Below are 19,842 nucleotides of genomic sequence, written 5' to 3'. Positions count from 1 at the left end.
TGTTTCCCCTGCTCTGACTTGCCTTTCCTGTGGAAACATCAAAAAAAACATTCCTGCTCCAGTATTTCCCTTCGTCCCTGCTTCTGCCTCCTGACTGAATCTACTGCTTCCTCTGCGGTCCTGCATGATGTGGCATGCCCCCTTCTATTAGGAAAGGTACATAATAAGTTCTTTCAATGGCACTGACCTCTCTCTCTGTGTTCTCATTTAGTCACCTCTAGAAATTAGAATCCTATGGGTACAAATGAGACACTTCTAAAGTACAACATCTGAATTACCTAGTTGGCTTACCTGTAGTAGGTAAATGTCAGGATCAATCATGGAATTACAGAAATGAGACTGAACATAGGTCATGGCTTGTCCTTTGATTTGCAGACCATTTCTTACCCACATATTGCTGTGGATTTCAGCAAGACTTGCCTAGTAAAATAAAAATTATGTAAATTGGACGAAGAAGTCATCTAAATTCAATCTTCATAAAATTGTGTTATATTGAACAATCATTTCAAAATATTGTATAACTTAATTAACAGTATGAGCCTGACATTCTGTCCAATGTTAGTTTAAGATATTCAATTTGAATATATATTTTAAAATTTTTAAATGCTTTATATAGCCCCCTTTTTTGGAATTTTATATGTGAGTTAAGTTTTTCACGATGACTCCTGGATATATTTATAGCAATTTTCATGGAAATCTTTCATAAAGAATCAGTGACACTTGCACTTCACTCTTCCCTCCTCAGAAAAGAAAGCCATACAGAATGCTTAAAGGACATAGGAATAGGCATAAAACAAACCTCAGGGTTCAAAGTCAATGAACATAACCTATATCTTTAATTCATCCTAACTCAACCTTCAATCCAAACACCTTCAATTCCAAATAACTGGCAGATAAGACAGGGTCAGATTAGAATAAATTCTCTTACTATGTTAACATTTAATTCCTCATATATTTATGTCCTATATCAATTAAAACTTAGCCTAGTCATAACTTCATCTCTTACTTGTTCCTAAACCCCAGAGTCAAAATTCAATAATGATTAACAAATGTAAAATTGCCAGAAAAACAAGTTGAAGTGCAAGCCCCAGTAATGTACATAAATAAAAGGTTGGCCCACAAAATTATGGTGTTAGAACTGAAAAAAAAAACAGAGTTTATTATAAAGGCTAATTCTTCTCTCTTTTATCTCCTCTCACTTTATGGAGGAGGAAACTAAGAATCAAGTGGGTGAATTACCCCAAACAACATGCATAATGAAATAGTGGTGGCACAAAGGCTAGAACCCCTTAGGTTTACTGGCTCCCAAAATAGTGCTATAAAGTTCCTTTATAAGTAAATAAAAGGGGGAACCCAAAAAAATCCAAAATTTATCCATTAAAAAAATGTGTACTTATTCTTACATGTTTAAACTTCAGTGACCTTCAAAGTACTCTCCATTTGATTCAATATACCTAGCAAGACATTTTTTCCACTGCTCAAAACAGTCTTTGAACTCATGAATTTTGATGCCTTTTAGTGTTTCTGCCGTTTTTTGTTTTACTTCTTCCACACTGGCAAAATGTTTCCCTTTGAGGACTTTTTTCATCCAGAGAAACAAAAAAAGGTCTCTAGGGGTGAGATCAGGTGAACAGGGAGGGTAGGGCATGGGGCTGTGCCGTTTTTGGTCAAAATCTGCTGAACACTCAGCACCACGTGGGCAGGTGTGCTCATAAAGCACCCATCAAGAATAGACAAATGTGCTGAAAAAGCCTTCAAAAAAATTTCACTGAAACCAAATGCAGCCTCTCAAAACAACGCCAGCTGGTGCACTGATACAGATGGGTTCCTGGAACATTCACTTAGTGGGGAAAGCCTGTACTCCAAGAGGCCTGCCCTCCAGAAGATAATTCCATTTTTCGGGTTGGCAGGGGGTGTGCCCCTGCCCCTGTATAGTGAAAAGAATTCCTGGGAAAACTATAATTAAATATAAATCACATAAAAGCAAAATCACCTAAATATAATCTGGCAAAAATACCAAAACTGAGTTTAAAATTTTTTCCAATATTTTGGCTATAAAAACAATGATAATGGGATAAAAATAAAATAAAGGAAGACTCATTTAACCAAAGAATTCCATTCAAAACGCTTTAAAAACCTGAATACGTACTTGAATTTGGAGTGGGTGGATCATTAGTTTCATTAACATTTCCTGATCAGGTAAAACAGAATCCAAATCTAGTTCTTGACATTTCACAGCCTATAAATTATAATTAGAAAGTTACTAATTTAATACAAATTTGTAATGTTAAAAAAAAGAATGTTTAATGACAGTCTTACCTTACTCAAAAACATAGCATAGTAACGATGTAGTGGCAGATGAAAAGTTACTTGGTTTGGTGCTGGCTGGAATAAACAAACAAAATCCACAAATCAAAGAATGGTTTACAGAAGTTCAAAGAAGGTTTTAAAATGCTAAATCCACATTTTCACCTTGATTTATTCCTATATTTTTTAAATCAAAACAAAATCTTAGAAGATACGGCTTTAAAAAACCAATGTAGGTAAAATTATTCCATTTTAAACACCTAAATAGTGCAAGTTCCTTGAAGGCAGAAATTGTATAAAACTCAATTCTGAATTCTGTGAAGCATCTTGCAGACAAGAGATGAGAGAGCTGTCCCTTTACAGCAGGCCATTCAGGAATCTTCAAAGGCATGTATTCCAAACACACGGTGGTAAGAAGAACAATACTTGCAGCTAACGGTCATTGAGCACTTACCATGTGCCATTCCCTCACTCTATTCCTATCATCCCATTTAATCCTCCCCCAAACCCTATGGAGTAAAAACTATTAATATTCCCATTTAGGAAACTTAAGTAACTTCCTAACAAGTAGAAGGAGCTAGCCTGAACTCCACTGTCACATTCAGAGTGTTAAGAGGCTCTGACTATAGTCCTAAATTCAGTACAGGTGAAGCGCTTGCTTAGGTTCCTTCACAAGCTGGATGAGGTGCTCCCCACACCAATGCCAAACACACAGCCTCCATAGAAAACTTAGCACAGCATTTGCTAAGGACCTTTGGCATTCTTGTGAATATTCTGAAATTTGTATTTACATCAGTGAATCCCATGGGTCACGCCATCACTATAGGGCAAAAGTACACAACAGTTGTCTTTCTTAAACAAATAAGAAAAAATTAAAATTAAAAAGCTATTATTTGTTTTCAATGCTTTTATTAATTTTAGTAAAGTTTTTTTGTGTTAAAAAATCTTATCCAGAAAATTCACATAATTATCTTAATGTGGTATCCACAAAGAGTCATAAAGAGCAGCAATATGTCACCATCTCTGAGTTTTTTCAAAACCAATATGAGAATAACATCTTCCTCAATATGTGAATAAAAAGTTTATGGTAAATTATTCTAGTAAATATGTTTGTCTCCCATAAAAAGGAAGAAATTTCTGACACATGCTACAACATAGATGAACTCTGAGAACATTATTCTAAGTGAAATTAGCCAGTCACAAAAACACAAATACTATGTGATTCCACTTATATGAGGTACTTAGTCAAAAGCACAGAAACAAAAAGTAGGGGAACTTAATGGAGATAGTTTCAGTTCTGGAAAAATAAAAAAAGACAGCAGAGGCTCCTCTGTCTGGGGTTCTGAAATCAGAGCGAGTGCTGAAGTAGTATGAAACCTGGTCTCCCTTCTACATATGGCATAGTGTGCTGCCCCTTCATAAAAGGAATAAAAGGAGTTTCTGACAGTAAGCTTGGCTGACTAATTAGAAGCAAGCCCTTACTTCATACAGGGCACATTCTATGCCAACTTGTCTCAATTCATTATTAATAACAATCACCTTTGTTTCCAAGCTGACACAAGAACGTTGACCATAATAAAGTTGTAATATACCCTTTCCATCAATCTCCCCCATCCTATTCATATTTGCACTGTCACTTTCAATGCTTCAAATAAAACTAATTCACTCCTGACAAATACTGAGACATGCACACTTAAGTATAGAAAAAAAAAAATTATGCACTTCTCTAGGAGAAAGCGAACATAATTAATGCACTGTAGAAAATGTCAAAGAACTGGTCTCCCACTTCTCTTTTTAAAAGCTTAATAATATTATTCACTCTGACTTCTTTCCCTTGTCCTATGAAATGGTATTCATTATTTTCAATGTTAAATGAGATCTGGCAGTTCTTTTCTTAAATGCTTTTACATATATCACAAATATACATACCTCATCTACAAAGTTAATAGCATCAAACCAGTCTTGAAGAGCTTCAAGGCAATATCTAACAACATTTCGAGTGTATTCTTGAGTTTCCTAAAATAATAAGTTATATGTTTTCAGTATATATGTATATTTTCAACTTCAAATTATATGCAATACATAAAAATAAGTTATATGTACTATATTAATATATAATGGTAAAAAAAAGTAAATGTAGTAAAATAACCACATTTGCCATTTCAAGAAGTCATCCCTTTGCAAACTAATAATACAGTGAAAATTATGAAAATTAAAAAACACAATCTGCTACCCATTATATATTTCTTAAAATGAATCAAAGCTGAAATACGTTTGTGTAATATAAACCAGGTTCCATTTCAAGTTATCCCCAAAATATTGTAAGTTCCCTAATGTCATTGTTTAATAGGTACAGAGTTTCTTGTGGGAAGATAAAATGTTCTGGAAATGGATAGTGATCATGCTTGCACAGCACTGTGAATGTACTTAAGTCACTGAACTGGACACCTAGAAATGGTTAAAGAGGTCAATTTTATGTTACATATATTTTACTACAATAAAAACAAAAAGGGCAGAACACATGAGTGCTTTAAGTATCCTGTGAATATCTTTGTTTGCAACTGACTTTAGGAGAAAAAAGGATAAGTATGAGCTACTAATGTTTTATGGAGAAATGGATCCAGTGAAACAGGCAAGTAGTAAGTTAAATGGGGAAATAAATCATGATAGCCTTTGTGAAAATAAAACGGGCAAAGAATTTGAATAAACATTTCTCCAAAGATCTATAAAATGGTATGTAAGTACATGAAAAGATGCCAAACACTTTCAGTCATTAGAAAAATACAAATCAAAACCACAGTAAGATATCCTCCACACATACTAGAATAGCTATGATTTTTAAAATGTAAAATAAAATGTGGCAAGGATATGGAGAAACTGAAACTCTCTTACACTGCTCGGGGGGTTGTAAAATGGTACAGCCAATTCCAAGTTAAAGATAGAATTAAACATATGCCCATGAGAATTAAAACCATATATATTCACTCAAAAATCTGTATAGTCCTGGCTGGGTGGCTCAGTTGGTTGGAGCATAGTCTCATACACCAAAAGGCTGAGGGTTCAATCCCCAGTCAGGGCACAAACCTAGGTTGCTGGTTCAATCCCTGGTCAGGGTATGTGTGGGAGGCAACCAATTAATGTTTCTCTTTCACATAGATATTTCTTTCTCTCCTTTTGTCTCCCTCTCCCTCTCTCTTTCTCTCTCTCTCTCTGTCTCTCCCCTCCACCTCCTCCCTTTCTATCTGAAATCAATAAACATATCCTCAGGTATGGATTTAAAAAAAAAAAACTTGTATACAAATGTTCACAGAAGCATTATTCATAATAGCCAAAAAATGAAACGAACCCATAAATGGAGAAGTAAGGTTGGTATAACTCTGTGATGGAATACTGTTCAGCCATAAAAAGAAATGAAGTACTGACTGATACTTGCTGCAACATAGTTGAACTATGAAAACATGCTAAGTGAAAGAAGCCAGGCACAAAAGGCCACATATTGTATGATTCCACTTATATGAAATGTCCAGATTAAGTAAATTCATACAGACAGAAGGGAGACTAGCGATTTCCAGGGGATGAGAAGAGGCTGGAACTGGGAAGTCTGAGGATTCGGGATTATGTTCTGGAATTTGTGGTAATGGTTGCACAACTCTGTGAAAATAAACTACTAAATTGTGTACTTTAAAAAGGTTAAAATGGTGAATTTTAAATATAGTATGCATGTAAATATATTTTACATATGTAAATTACTCTGGGCCTCTAAAGAAAGCTAGGCCTCACATTCATTGTTGACATTTCCTTCACCCTGCTCAATCTCCCTGTCCCCATTCTTCCTTGGTATTATCACATAAGTTCACTCCTGTTTCCACCTATTTCTGCTACCATCCAGACTGAGTATCACATATCCAGTTTCCTTGCCAATATTGACCCTGTTTTAATCTATCCCATATAAGATTTATCTTCATAAAAATATTATTTTACTCACTCTGTTCTCGATCACTTACAGGAAAAAACTTAATGGCACTTATAAGTTACCATAAATAATCTGTCATAACCAAACTAAACTGACAGATAATTCATGAATAAAGAAACTTTTAAAACCAAATGTTCTCCCATTTTATCAAGCATTTGGGCAAGAGTATCATTATACATAACTTCTTGACACTAGTTTAAACTGACTCAATCCTTCTGTAGAACAATTTAAAAACTCGTTATCAAGACTCTTTTAAAAGGTAACCAACTAATTCCATTCCTTAACACGGCATATTTAATAATCGGTTCAGATCATCTCTCTCTCCTCTCCCTACCATTAACACACCCACCCCAAAAAATTCAGTATGCACGCTAACTACTTGCTGGTTTTATCATCTTTGACAAACTACTTAAATTTTGAGTCACTATTTCTCCATGTGTAAAAATTGGAATTAATACTAGCACCACCTAGTACTGTTACAAGGAAGCAAATGAAATAATGTATGTCAAATGCTCTGTATTGCATCTGACAAGCAGTTAAGTGCCCCAAAGAGTCATGGCCAGACTCAACTTCTGTCCCATCTGCAGTAACCCAAAGATGCCACTAGATGGGAGATTTTTATAGCTTGTTTGTTTTTTTTCAAAAAGCAATAATACTATTCTAAAAATGAGCCATCTTTTATCTGCCCTATTTGTTATTAATCAATCTAGTATTACTTGTTTAACTATCCCTGACCATTTTCAGAAACCAAACAGCATTCAGGACAATCATACAAATTAAGCTATCAGGTAAGTTTCCCTTTTTGATTGCTAATCTTTTAGTTTTCTTTTTTTTAATCTTTTAGTTTTCAATTTTATAATTAGAGAATATAAACACAAAGAAACAGCTTTTTTTACTTTAAGTAATAGTCATTTTTCTAGTTTACATTTCTACAACCTGACACTGCTGCAAAAGACATTCTTGCCTAAGAGACAATTATAACAAAGTTTTAAAGAGCACTGGTTCTGAAATCAAATAGATTTGTTTTCAAACTCAGTTTTCACTAGTAGCTGGGTGAACTGGGACAAGTTATTTAACCTATGAAAGAAAGAGATTATTTACTTCATAAGATGCTATGAGGATTAAATAAGAATGTAACATAAAGAATACAGTGTAAAGAGCAATGCCTGGCATACTGTAAGTGCTCAAGAGAAAATTTTATCTAGGAACTAGATACTCCCTTTACGGAGAAAGTACTCTCAGATACTACGAGGACAACATGAGCTTGTTTTCTCTCTGTTCTCTCACGTCATAGCTTAAGAAGATCATAACACATTGCAATCCTGGCCTTCAGGGACTAAAAAATAAATTACTGCTTGGAAACAATGATTTCTCAGTTTTGCATAACCTCAGTTTCATAATCCAAATTCATCCTCAAATGATTATTCGTTGTCAGAATAATCCTCCTAAAATAATGTATTTTCACATCAACATCATATTACTCTTCCCTGTTAAATTACTGTCTTCTGTTGGCTTAAATAATACTGAAGTCTTCTGGTTTTTCTTCTTTCCCTCCATATCTAATTTTACTTCTTTCTTTGGGGTCCACTGCTCTTCCCTTCCTACTTCATCTCATCCTGTCACTGATGATTAATATCATCTATATTCCCAACGGTCTAAAGTTTATAACCTTAGTCCAGACTTCTCTTTTGAGCACGAGACTCATATAACCATATAGTCAACTCATTCCATGTCACGTATTCCAACTGTCTTTCACTATTTCCACTTGGATGTTTCATAGATATCTCAAACTTAGCATATCCAAAACTAAGTCTAATCTCTCTAAACCTGCTTTCTCTACCAATATTTTCTGTCTTGGTACACAGTTACCAAAAGTCTTTCTCTCTCATTCATCAACAACATATAATCCATCTAAGTCTATTGACTGTACCTCCAAAATACACCTTCAATATCTAAAATATATCTTGAATACACCTTGAATTTCAGATCTGAATTTCCTATCTAGATTATCACACCACCTTAATTGTCTATTTGCTACTAGTCTTGCTCCCCACACTCCCCTCAATCAGTCTTCCCAACAACTACAATGATCTTTTAAACGTAAATCTGATCACATCAAACTCTGTTTAAAAGTCTCCACTGGCTTCTCCTTAAAATTAAATCCAGGATTCATTTATATGATCTATAAGGACCAGCTTTAATCATCTGATCCCTGCACTGGCTGGTGTGGCTCAGTAAGTTGAGCACCGGCCTATGAACCAAAAGTTTGCCAGTTCGATTCCGAGTCAGGGCACATGCCTGGGTTGGGGGCCTGTTAGAGGCAGCTGATCAATGTTTCTTCCACACATCTATGTTTCTTTTCCTCTCCTTCTCTCCCCTCCTCTCTCTCTAAAAATAAATAAAATCTTTATTGTAAAAAAATAAGATCCCTGCCTATCTTTCCAACTCCATATTCCACTCTGTGGCCTCCAGCCACAAATTCCTTAGAAGTATCAGTCACTGGAGGTAGGCTATTCCAGTCTCTCTCTCCTGCTACTCCCAGCAATCGCAGTTTTATTGTTCACATAGCTGGCTCCTTCATATTCTTTCTTCAGAAATGCCTTCCCAGATTCTCAAATCTAATCAGTCTCCACATTCATTATTGTCACAACAATCTGTTAATATCCTGTACTTACAAAAGTTTACAAAATAAACCTATTGTTTACTTACTTAATGTCAATCTCCTCCATCAGGCTGCTCCACAAAAGCAAGAACTCTGTCCATTTGGCTCAACATAAAAAACCCAAGAATCTAGATAGTATCTAGCATAGAACAATATTCAATAAATATTTTTTGAATTAATGAACAAATAAACCTCATTATATAACATTTTTTGATAAATGCTTCAGTGGAGAGGAAACAGTATTATAAAAAAAGTCTCAGTATTATAAAAACACTGAGACTGGAATCATAAATCTGACTAAAAGAAATTAAATGAGCAGATTACATACCAGCTGAACCTTACGAATACAATTTTTGTAGAGCTAACACTAGTAGTTCTTCACGCTGCTTAGGATCACTGCTGAGATTCTACTGCACATCAATCAAATCAAAATCTCTAGCTCTGGCCTGGTAGCTCAGTTGGTTCTTGTCACCCTGATATGCCAAGGTTGTGGGTTCAATCCCGGTCAGGGCACATATAAGAATCAACTAATTAATGTATAAATAAGTGGAATGACAAATTGATGTCTGTCTCTCTGTCTTTCTCTCCCCTTCCTCTCCCCTGTCCCTTTCCTCTATGTCTCTAAAATCAAATTTTAAAACTCAAAACTTTGACAGTAGAGCTTAGGCACATGTAATTTTAAAGCTTCCCAGATGATTTTTCCTGCAAAAGAAGCACTGTACTAAGCAGAATGAATGAGAGAACATATGCCAAAAATGGGACTAGCATGAAGAAAAGCACAGAAATCAAGAAACAGCATTGCAGGCAGCACCCCACTATGGCTTCTGCTCCCCGCAGCCTGGCAGCCCGGCAGCCCAGCCTGGGCTCCCCCTTACCGACAGCTGCCAGGGAGTGGCCCCACCACAGACCCCTGCAGCCTGCAGACCCTGAAGCATGGCAAGATCCTTGGCACTCATAGCTTGAAAGGGACCGGCTTTTCGGGAGGCGGTCCAGCTGCAACGTGTTTTCTGAGCACCCGTATGTGTCTGAGCACCACGCTGTGCTGCAGCACAGGGTGTCCAGACCGAACAGAGAACGCAACAGCCACAGGCCTGGCTTCTACCTCTACAACCTCAGAAGTGCCCATGGCACTTTTCTCAACCCGCATTCACGCCGCACCTATTGTCGGGTCCACATCAGGCACGTTCTCCTCTGCGGCAGCCCCTGGCCCTTCCTTCTTCAGGAACCGAAGGAAGACTGAGAGACAGAATTCATGTTGACAGTAAGGCAATTAAAAGAATTGTGTCAGAAGCATAAAATGATGTTGGAGAAGAAGATGCTAGGAGAAGACTCAGAGGAAGATGAGAAATAGGCATCACTGAAAGGAAAAGAAATACTAGTAGTTAAGATAATAAAATGGGTTGCACCTGGGGGAATGGGCGATGATGCTGTAGACTCAGTGGATGGGCTAAAGAGAACCCCACTGTTTAGAGTTTCAGCAGGAAAGGGAGGCCTTTTATATAAAGGATCCAAAAAGGCTCTCCAAGGTTCTTTTGACCAAGAAGGAGAATTAGAATGTGAATTTAATGAACAAGGACACAGTACTTGGCTCTGCAGGGTGCGATTACCTGTAGATGGCTCAACCAGAGAACAACTGATGGCTGAGGCCATTCACTCAGGCAAGGAAAAAGAAGCAATGATTCAGTGCTCCTGGAAGCTTGCCGAATCTCAGTACTTTGGAATTGCGGCGGCAGGAGGCAATATCTCAGAAAAGGAAAGTGAAGAACTGGGAAGATGAAGACTTTTATGTCAGTGATCATGACACACTTCTTGACTGAACTGGCCTGGATAAGTAGAAGCATTGGAACTGAACAAAGGCTGAGGAGATTGACAAAAAGCCAGAGACCTTTGAATCACTGGTTGCAAGGTTACGTGATGCTGAAAGGGAACTCCCTGAAATTTTGAGAGACTAAAAGTCTCAAGCAAAGCTCTATCAGAGTCACCATCTCAGGACTCTTTAGATACATTACTGTCATAAGGGAAATGAAGGAGTCCATTCGATGGTGTGTCCCGGAAGAAACTTCACCTGAGAACTTTTAAACTGAGGCAAGAACTGAGGAAAAAAACTTAAAGGGTTGATAAAATTTGTAAAGCCTGTAGAGATTCTAGAACTAAAAAAGACTGAAAGTCAGACTATAGGTGCTGAAAACAAAGCTAAAAATCTTACATTGCCTTTCTTGGGTGACATGAAAGGAGTAAGTGACTTCAAATTAAAAACTGGAACAATAGGGAAGTTACCCTCCCCATCAAGTGTCCTGAACTCCCTCCAACTCTAATGAGAATGAAAGATGCCTCTGAAGTAGAAGAGGAGGAGAAAGAGGAAGAGAAGAAAGAAAAGGAGGATCAGGAAAAGAAAAAAACAAAGCTGGAAGCAGTAGGCTGCAGTAGGCTGCAGCAGGCGAGAGGGCCAGAAGAAACAGTGCAGGAAACGAGTCCTCCCTCACCTCTCACATCTTCTAAATAAACAAAACAGCATGAAAACATGTCTCAAGTCAGCCAAGTAGAACAGAATAAAAATTATGAAGAGATTAGTGAAACAGCTGCATAATCTGAAGAACCCCCAGCATCAAAGAATGAATATGAGAAATGCAGAGATGAACTGAAGAAAAGAAAAGCTCCCAGCACAAGCAGACTTCCACCAAAACTTTCCTCAGAACAAAGATGACCCAGACGGCTGTGTGTGGGCCCCACCTGAAGATCAAAGTGGAGATGACAGGATCCATCTTTAATGACAAGAATGCTATTGATTACTTCAGAATCCTAAAGGAAGCCCTGGCTGGTGTGACTCAGTGGACTGAGCACTGGCCTGCAGACCGAAACATTGCTGGTTCGATTCCCAGTCAGGGCTCATGCCTGGGTTGCAGGCCAGGTCCCCAGTTCCCCAGTGCCCCTGAGAGAGGCAACTGATCACTGTTTTTCTCACACATCATGTTTCTCTTCCTCTTTTTCTCTCCATTCCCCTCTCTCTAAAAAGAAATAAATAGAAATCTTAAAAAGAAAACACCAAACAGGAAGACCTCGTGGACCATATGACATGGGATATTTAGCATAACACATGAAATCGAATATCCAGAGAAGAAATTCAGATGATCATTTGTAAAAGCTAGTAATTGGTCTTTTCTTCTATACTGTTGGCTTCCTAAATTTATCTTGAATTTGGTATTTATGTTTAAAAGTGTTTGTGTATGTAGGTTAAAAAAAAAGAGGTCTTTCCAGAAAAAGTCCAACCATTGTTAATATAATGAGAATGGTTTGCACGACATTGATGTAACCTAGCAGCCAAGGAAAGTGGACTAGAATGCGCAAGCGTGAACATGGACAACTTCACAGTACTTGTCAGTGGGGGTAGTAGATGCTACTGAGTGAGAATATGTACTGTTTGGTCATCACATTCAAAATGACTGAGCGAGTAGAGCAACGAATCTGCATCAAATTTTGCATTAAACTTGAACATTCCTCATTGGAAACTATTCGTATGACTCAGAAGGCTAAACCTAGGGGCCACTGGTGATTGGCAGTTCCATCACGACAACATGCTTGCTCCTGCCTCATGACTCTTGCAGAGTTCTTTGACAAAACATCAAATCACCCAGGTGACTCAACCCCCTACAGCCCAGATTTGGCACCCTGAGACTTCTGGCTTTTTCCAAAACTAAAATTACCTTTGAAAGGGAGAGATTTTAGACCAGAGATGAAATTCAGGAAAATATGACACGGCAGCTGATGGCAATTGGGAGGAACTGTATGAGGTCCCAGGGTGCCACTTTAAATGGGACTGAGGCATCACTGCCCTATGTACAATGTTTCTTGTATCTTGTATCTTCTTCAATAAATGTCTCTATTTTTCATACTGTGTGGCTGGATATTTTCTGGACAAACCTCATATTTTGAAAATTAGTAGAGACATGACTATGTTAAAATGAAAAAGAAAAGAAAGAAAGAATATTGCATCCTGAGGAACAGTAATCCAATGAAGGCATGGAGGTACAGAGCATAGTGAAGGAAAGCAAACTATAAAAAACAGGTTGAGCCCTGGCTGGTATGTCTCAATGGATTGAGTGCCAGCCTGTGAACCAAATGGGGGTCGGTTTGATTCCCAGTCAAGGCACATGCCGGGGTTGTGGGCCAGGTCCCCACAAGGGGAGGCACAAGAGGCAACCACACACTGATGCTTCCCTCTCTTTCTCCCTCCCTTCCCTTTCTCTAAAAATAAATAAATAGATAGATAGATAAATAAAAAAGATAAAAGTTGAGGGCAAATTGTGGAGAATCTTAAATGTCTCTATAGAAAACTCAAATATCATCTTGGAGACAGATTAGAAGCTGAATAATTTTTAAGCAAAAAAGAGCTAGCCACAGAACTTAGATAAGGAACTTGAGTACTGGGACAGATTACAGTAGGAAGAATCTTGTGGCAGGTAAATGAGTTAAGAAATTGCCTTAACAACCCAGATTAATAAAATATGCAGAAATAAATTAAGACAAAAGAAAGAAGTAGGAGGGAGACATTTCGGGAATGGAAGTCAGGACTCATGGCACCTGATAAAGGCTGAACAAAGCCGATACAGAAAGGAGAAAAGGTTTCTATATTAGATAATTTTAGCATTTAAGATACCATTAAATAATATAAAGAACACGGTATGAACAGATGGTTTTAAAAAGTTAGTTAGGAACCTGAGAAAGCATGTACCTATAAGGAGAGCTACATGAGTAACCAGAGACGCTGGAAATCTGAACCTGCCTAGACTGTAACAAAGTTGTGAGTCATCTGCATTTAGAGAATAGCTGAAGTCATCAGAGAAAATATAAATCTGCATAAAGAAACACATGTACTTGAAGACTATATGGAAGAGTGCCTCATAATAACCATGTGAAGAGTGACAGGCTTTGCTAGCCTTTTTTTTTTTTTCTTTTTCCTTTTGCACTATTTTAAAAATAAGGAAAAAGACTGAGACTGAGAAGTTCAAATAGTTTAAAATGAGTTGACCAAGACACCTAAGTAGAAGGAGGCAAAGCCCAACCAGAATCCAGGGTTTCAAAATATTTCTCCTATAAAATCTTGTCCAGAATGCTTATTGATACAGGCTAGCAAGCTGGACTTTATGGTATCTATTTAGCAAAATCTTAGTCAAGTCCTTAATTTAAGGATCAAGGGGTTCCATTTTTCTGGACTGTCCATGGATTCTGGAAATCCATCAACCAATACTTCAAAATAAAAAAGTAAAATATATATTTGTATAGAAAGAGAAATACATAAAATTACAAATAAGCATCTTCTTATCCAATTATAAGGATGTATATTATTGCTATGTCACCCTTGGATTGTTTTATAAACAACTGGAATTTATATGAAATATACATCAATTTTGTGCTTAGAATCTTAAAACTGTAAACTTTATTGAGAACTATTCTTATCCCTTGAAAGACAACTAACTGATAATGGATAAATGAAACAAAGATGAGTGTAGGCATTCATACTCACAACTAGGGAAGGCTGGAAAGATCTGATAATATAAATCAATTCCAACCTGCTTAAGAATAATAGGCAAGTCAGCCTTCATAGCTGAGTTCAGAATTAAACATGGCAATATTATTATATACAAATAAATCAATGTTTTCACCTTTTTTCTTAATTATTTTAAAGGTAAATATAGAAATTAACAAAAATTAACATACCCTAACTTTACAATGTGATAAAAGCCCCCACATTGGCTGTGCACAGGCCTCAAGTTCAGCAGCAAAGGCAGCATAGTAGGTCTGAGACTCAAATTCCACATGTTCATTTAGTTCTCGCTTGTTTAAATTCATACCTTGCAAAAATTAAAAGATATAAGCCTTGCTAAATGAAAACAAGATTTTATATTAAAAATCAAGTAAAATACTTCCTAGTACCAAACACATTCTGATATACACATGAATGGCAATATGTATAAAAATAAGTAAATTATTAAAAATACAACACTCTAGTCCTTTTGGAATTATTTACGAACTAGGCTTTCTTAGAAACACTTTGTAAATTGGCTCTTTCTTATATAACATAATTAAATATATTAAATAAAGAAGTCAAAACTATTTTAATTGATGCCAGTTGAAATTTTTATGAAGCATTATGAAACTTCTTGGAGAACAGAAACTTCCTGATTAATGGTTTAAAATGCTTTAAAAAAATTACATTCTTATTCTCCTGTTTACTTTTTAATACGTTGGCATTTTTCATAACTCTGATATATCTTCATGAATTCTTTATTAAAGTACTTACAAATATCAATTAATTCAAATGCGACATTTTACATGTAACCTGAATGGTGCTATTATCTTTTAATTAGTGTTTGATAGTTCCACATTACACATTTTGTAAACTAAAGAAATTAACAAAAAAAGTAAAATTCATACCTTGAAAGAAAGATACAAAGTTCATCCACGTAACTAACAAACCATGGTCCTCCAAAAATCTTTTAGCCACACTTTGATGAGAAAGGATATTAATAAAATCACTGACAAGAGGCCAATAAGTGTTATTCTTCAGTAACGCTTCTCCACAGTTCACTACCACATGTAAACTATTTTCTTCATCTAAAACAGACACACAGAGCCCAAAATAAGTTTTTTCAAAAAGTTTACAATGGTACATATTATACACTTTAGAATCAGAGACACCTAAGTTCAAAACCCAACCTGCCATTTAGTACCTATATGGCTTTAAGCATGTTACCTAGACTCTGAATCAATTTCTACAACTGTAAAATGGAAAAAGACCTGCATCTTAAGGGAATTAAATGAAATGTTAAGATAATATTGTACTTAACACATTATTATAAAAATCTTTACCACCTGCCTAACATAACTATGTTTATAAAATCATATTATTTTCTTGATTCTAATGACATAATATTTCAGTCCCAATAATCAATAAAATATTTTTATTCCTAAATAAACCTCATTCCATCTTAGCAATCAAAACTGCGTGATTTAAGCAATATATATTTAATTGTTTTCTTCTATTCAAAGAGTATGTAAATACAATTTCTTAGCAAACAATATTTCAAAAATGAAAGAACAGAAAGCACATATAAACTTCTTAAGCCTTAAGTAAATCCTCAAAATTTAAATTCATTGTTGGGAAAGGTGGTATGCACACAAAATCTTTACTATTAAAAGTTACCCCATATGTACTTTACTATTAGAAATTAGCTCTCTTAACCTATTCCAATTTAACTGGACAAACAAGCTCCCCATTCCCACTGTAAAATACACTAATAACCACAATACACAGAATGCTCAAATCTAATAGCCTATTGCCTAGTATACAAGTCAAGCATGTATATGCTAATCCAGAGTCAGTTTTGTTCCTGTTCATGCAAGTTGTTCTTTTTATTATAATTACAGAATTTAAATTAAAAGTATATAATCTGATGAAATATGAAAGCATAAAGAGAAACATTAAAAAAACTGGATCATAAGCTTTTGAGAGACAAAAAAAGTACCTGGGAAAATGCTAAAAAAATCTTTGAGGGAAAAAAATCATAAAAGCCTACAAAGATTTTTATACTCAGACTGCTTTATTAAGATCTAATGTTCCTATTCTACTTTAAACAAACTGAAACTAAAAATCACAGAAGATGCTTTACAGATGTGATAAAAGAAAGAGGAAGAACTTCAAAGACACCATACCTTAAAAATGTTCTGCCCAAAATTAAAAGGGGAATGAACATGCATTTCTGTGCTTTAAGTTAACATGCACTGTTTAAGATAATGTATGTATCATTATTCACTGATTTCTCACTTTAACCAACGTATTCAACTAACCACCTATTGTCAAACTCATCAGTGAGGAGAGCTTCTACTGAACTTCATAATTTCCATACATTAGATTTGGGTTTCAGTCCCTGAAATTATTTTACCCAACTCTTGATTTTTAATATGAATACTTGCTTTCTCTTAGCAAGATTTATATCTGTTTTCATTTTTGTAAGGTATGAATTTAAACAAGGGATAATTAAATGAGCATGTGGAATCTGAGTCTCAATCCTTCTATGCTGTCTTTGCTGCTTTTCTTGAGGCCAACAGAGAGGCTCTCATCACACTGAAATTTAACTGTGTCTAAGAACAGGGTCCACAAAGTTAAATACGCTCTCTTTCAGTGCTTCTCAATCAGGTGAGAGAGGGTATAACTGCATGAGGGAGATGGGGTAAGAGGCTTTCTATAAGTTCCCCACACCTGAGATTCCGAAGAGCCCTCTGACTGACAACCACTGCCACTGTGAGCTGGTGAGCCAGATACTGATGCAGCAGTGCTTGGGGATGCTGGGATTTTAAAAAAATGTTTAACATTGATCATTGCTCTACTGAATTCAAACAGGGGATAAATAAGCAGAATATTGAATATAGTTACTCAAAAATCGCTATTTTCTTTTTTTCAGATTTTCTTTATTTTTACAGAAAGAGGAAGGGAGGAAGAGAGGGAGCGAAACATGGACATGAGAGAAAAATAGCCATCCGATACCTTTCACAGGTGCCCCCACTTGGGACCAAACCCACAACCCAGGTATGCACCCTGACCAGGAATCAAACCAGTGACCGTTAACTCTGCAGAGCGACACCCAACCAAGCCACACCAGTCAGGGCTAGAAATCCCTATTTCTCGATGCTGCTTTAAATATTACTGTTCTTGTGAAAAACATCTTTCAATCTTTAATGAAATAAAATGATTAGGACTTCTATTTTTACCCGAGTACTCTCGGCACTATAAATATAGATAGCAATGATTCAGTGCTAGTGAGAGTCATACACCAAAATTTATTTACTGAGCACCTACCGAGGACGAGGACGAGGCAGTCTATTAAGCTCTAAAAATAAATCAAGAATTATATAGTCTTTCTTTCCTCTGAGATTAAGATCTAAGAAGAAAGTGTGTGATGGGGGCTATAACAAGAAAAGCACAGGAAGTCACAGGAACAAATAAAATTAGTCTACAATTCAGGTAAAGTCTCTCCTGAGGAAGTGATATTTAAAATGAGATTTACACAATAAAGCAGGAATTAGGACTAACCAAATAAACTAGGAGTAAGGAAGGAAACGGTGTTCTAGGTAAGCAAAGCTGTATTTAAAAAAAAGATAAAATCACTGAGACAAAGAATGCAAAGAATCAGTGGTACAAATGAGGCTAGGGAGCTTTAGAAATCAACCAGGAGTTTGGAGTTCCTGTGAAGAGAAAGGCAAGCCACTGGGGGGGGGGGGGGGGGGTAAGAAGGGAGTCATGATCAGAAGCGCAGTGTGGACAGTGACTAAAGAAAAGTGGTGATAGCTCGTGGTAGAGGCCTACAGATAATGGCCTGAATTATGGTGGGGGCATGGAGATGCAGAAATAAAGAGAAGCAGCTTTTTTAAGCTGTTGAGAAATTGTAAAAGACAGACTTAGTGATGTCCACTTTATGTACAAGGAGTAACAAGAAGTCAAAAATAACTCCTAGGTTCTTGAGTTGAGCAGCTGTGTAGATGGTTACACAATAGTACCAAAACACAGACCTGTGCACTCATAAACACCCACATGCACACACACACAAAGAATAAGAGAAAAAAAGCAGGCTTGATAGAGAGAGAATGAGTTTTTGGTGTGGACATGGTATGTTTGAGGTGCTTTAGACATACAAAAAATATAATTCAATAAACAGTTTGCTATGCATGACAGATTAATCTGGGATTTCTAGCAACTACAGACATTCCTATTATTATGCACCACATGGTTTTAAGTCCCATTTTACAGACTTACAAGGCAAATTGTAAAATTCCAGGAATATGGAAAGTTCTGAGTTATGTTTGGAATCACACAGCGGTATAGCATTGAAATTAATACAACAAAGTAAAAATGTAACATAGAGATCACGTACTACCAGAAGCTTTTTCCTTTTAATCTTTAGTTATTGCTGAACAGTGGTCACTGAATTCTCATTGTATCAGCTCCTCTGTTCACTAAGAGTGTAGGCAAAATTTTCAAATATTGTCTAGAGACAATTTATGCAAAAACTAGATAGAGATTTAAAAAAAAAGTACAGAGATCCTATTTTAATATCCATGGCTAGTTATATTTAATATATTTAAAGCTCACTCCAATACTACTCATGTAAAAATAGGAGAAACTTATGGTGCTTTTAGAAAACCAGTAAATATGTATCATGAAATGTTATGGTACTTTTAAAAGAGGGATAAACACCATAGCAGCTAAAGATAATTTTAGACTTTGGCTTAGAAATAATTAATTTACTGCTGGTGAAAAATTCATTTGTATTTAAAGATCTTAGAAAAGCTACCTATAGCTATTTAACTTCTAGAAAATTCAACTGTGCAAGAATTTCCAAGACAGACCTATTTCCAGCATTAGAAGGAAGGTATATATAGAAAGCAAATAAGACCATGCAATATGATTTCACAAAATAGGGGAAAGGTGAGAAGAGCAGAGACACCAGGACCAAGGGCCAAGAAACACCAACACCAATATGATAAGAAGGAAAGAGGATTGGTTCACAAAAAGAGGAGAAAATCAAGAGTGTGAAGTGCTACTGAAAATCAAACAAGTTCCAAAGAGTGGCCACTGGCTTCCTCATCATGTATGCCATAGAAAGGGTGGCCATATAATTTATTATATAAACTGAAACTTTTTTGAAAGTAGAAGAGATTGTATTAACAACTATGCCAGAACAACAGGCATCATCTTGGATGTTTTGGAAACACAAGACATTTGGCCACGGGAGTCATGGACAATTTTGGAAAGATGAGCAGAATGATGAAAGGAGGCACTAGATTAAGATGGGTTAATGAGTGATTAGAGGTAAGAAAACAAATATGGAAACTCTCTGGAAAGCTG

General features: G+C 36.2%; 1 protein-coding gene across 4 annotated transcripts in view; it reads right to left on the bottom strand.

The window, feature by feature from the left end:
* The window catches only part of UBR3 (ubiquitin protein ligase E3 component n-recognin 3), a 196,267-nt gene that overhangs the window by 107,642 nt on the left and 68,783 nt on the right, over positions 1-19,842 (bottom strand). For all 4 annotated transcript variants that reach the window (XM_054562480.1, XM_054562481.1, XM_054562482.1 and 1 more), the window contains exons 9-14: positions 15,375-15,554; positions 14,658-14,791; positions 4,237-4,323; positions 2,320-2,385; positions 2,150-2,239; positions 292-420 (exon numbers count right to left, since the gene is read on the bottom strand). In XM_054562480.1, coding sequence (XP_054418455.1) covers positions 292-420; positions 2,150-2,239; positions 2,320-2,385; positions 4,237-4,323; positions 14,658-14,791; positions 15,375-15,554 — 686 coding nt within the window. The remainder of the gene's footprint in view (positions 1-291; positions 421-2,149; positions 2,240-2,319; positions 2,386-4,236; positions 4,324-14,657; positions 14,792-15,374; positions 15,555-19,842) is intronic.

Source organism: Pteronotus mesoamericanus, unplaced genomic scaffold (assembly GCF_021234165.1).
Source record: "Pteronotus mesoamericanus isolate MK-2021 breed Mesoamerican mustached bat unplaced genomic scaffold, CSHL_Meso_final scaffold_651, whole genome shotgun sequence".
NCBI lineage: Eukaryota > Metazoa > Chordata > Mammalia > Chiroptera > Mormoopidae > Pteronotus > Pteronotus mesoamericanus.
Note: the sequence above shows the minus strand (reverse complement) of the source record. Positions and strands in the feature narration are given on the sequence as shown.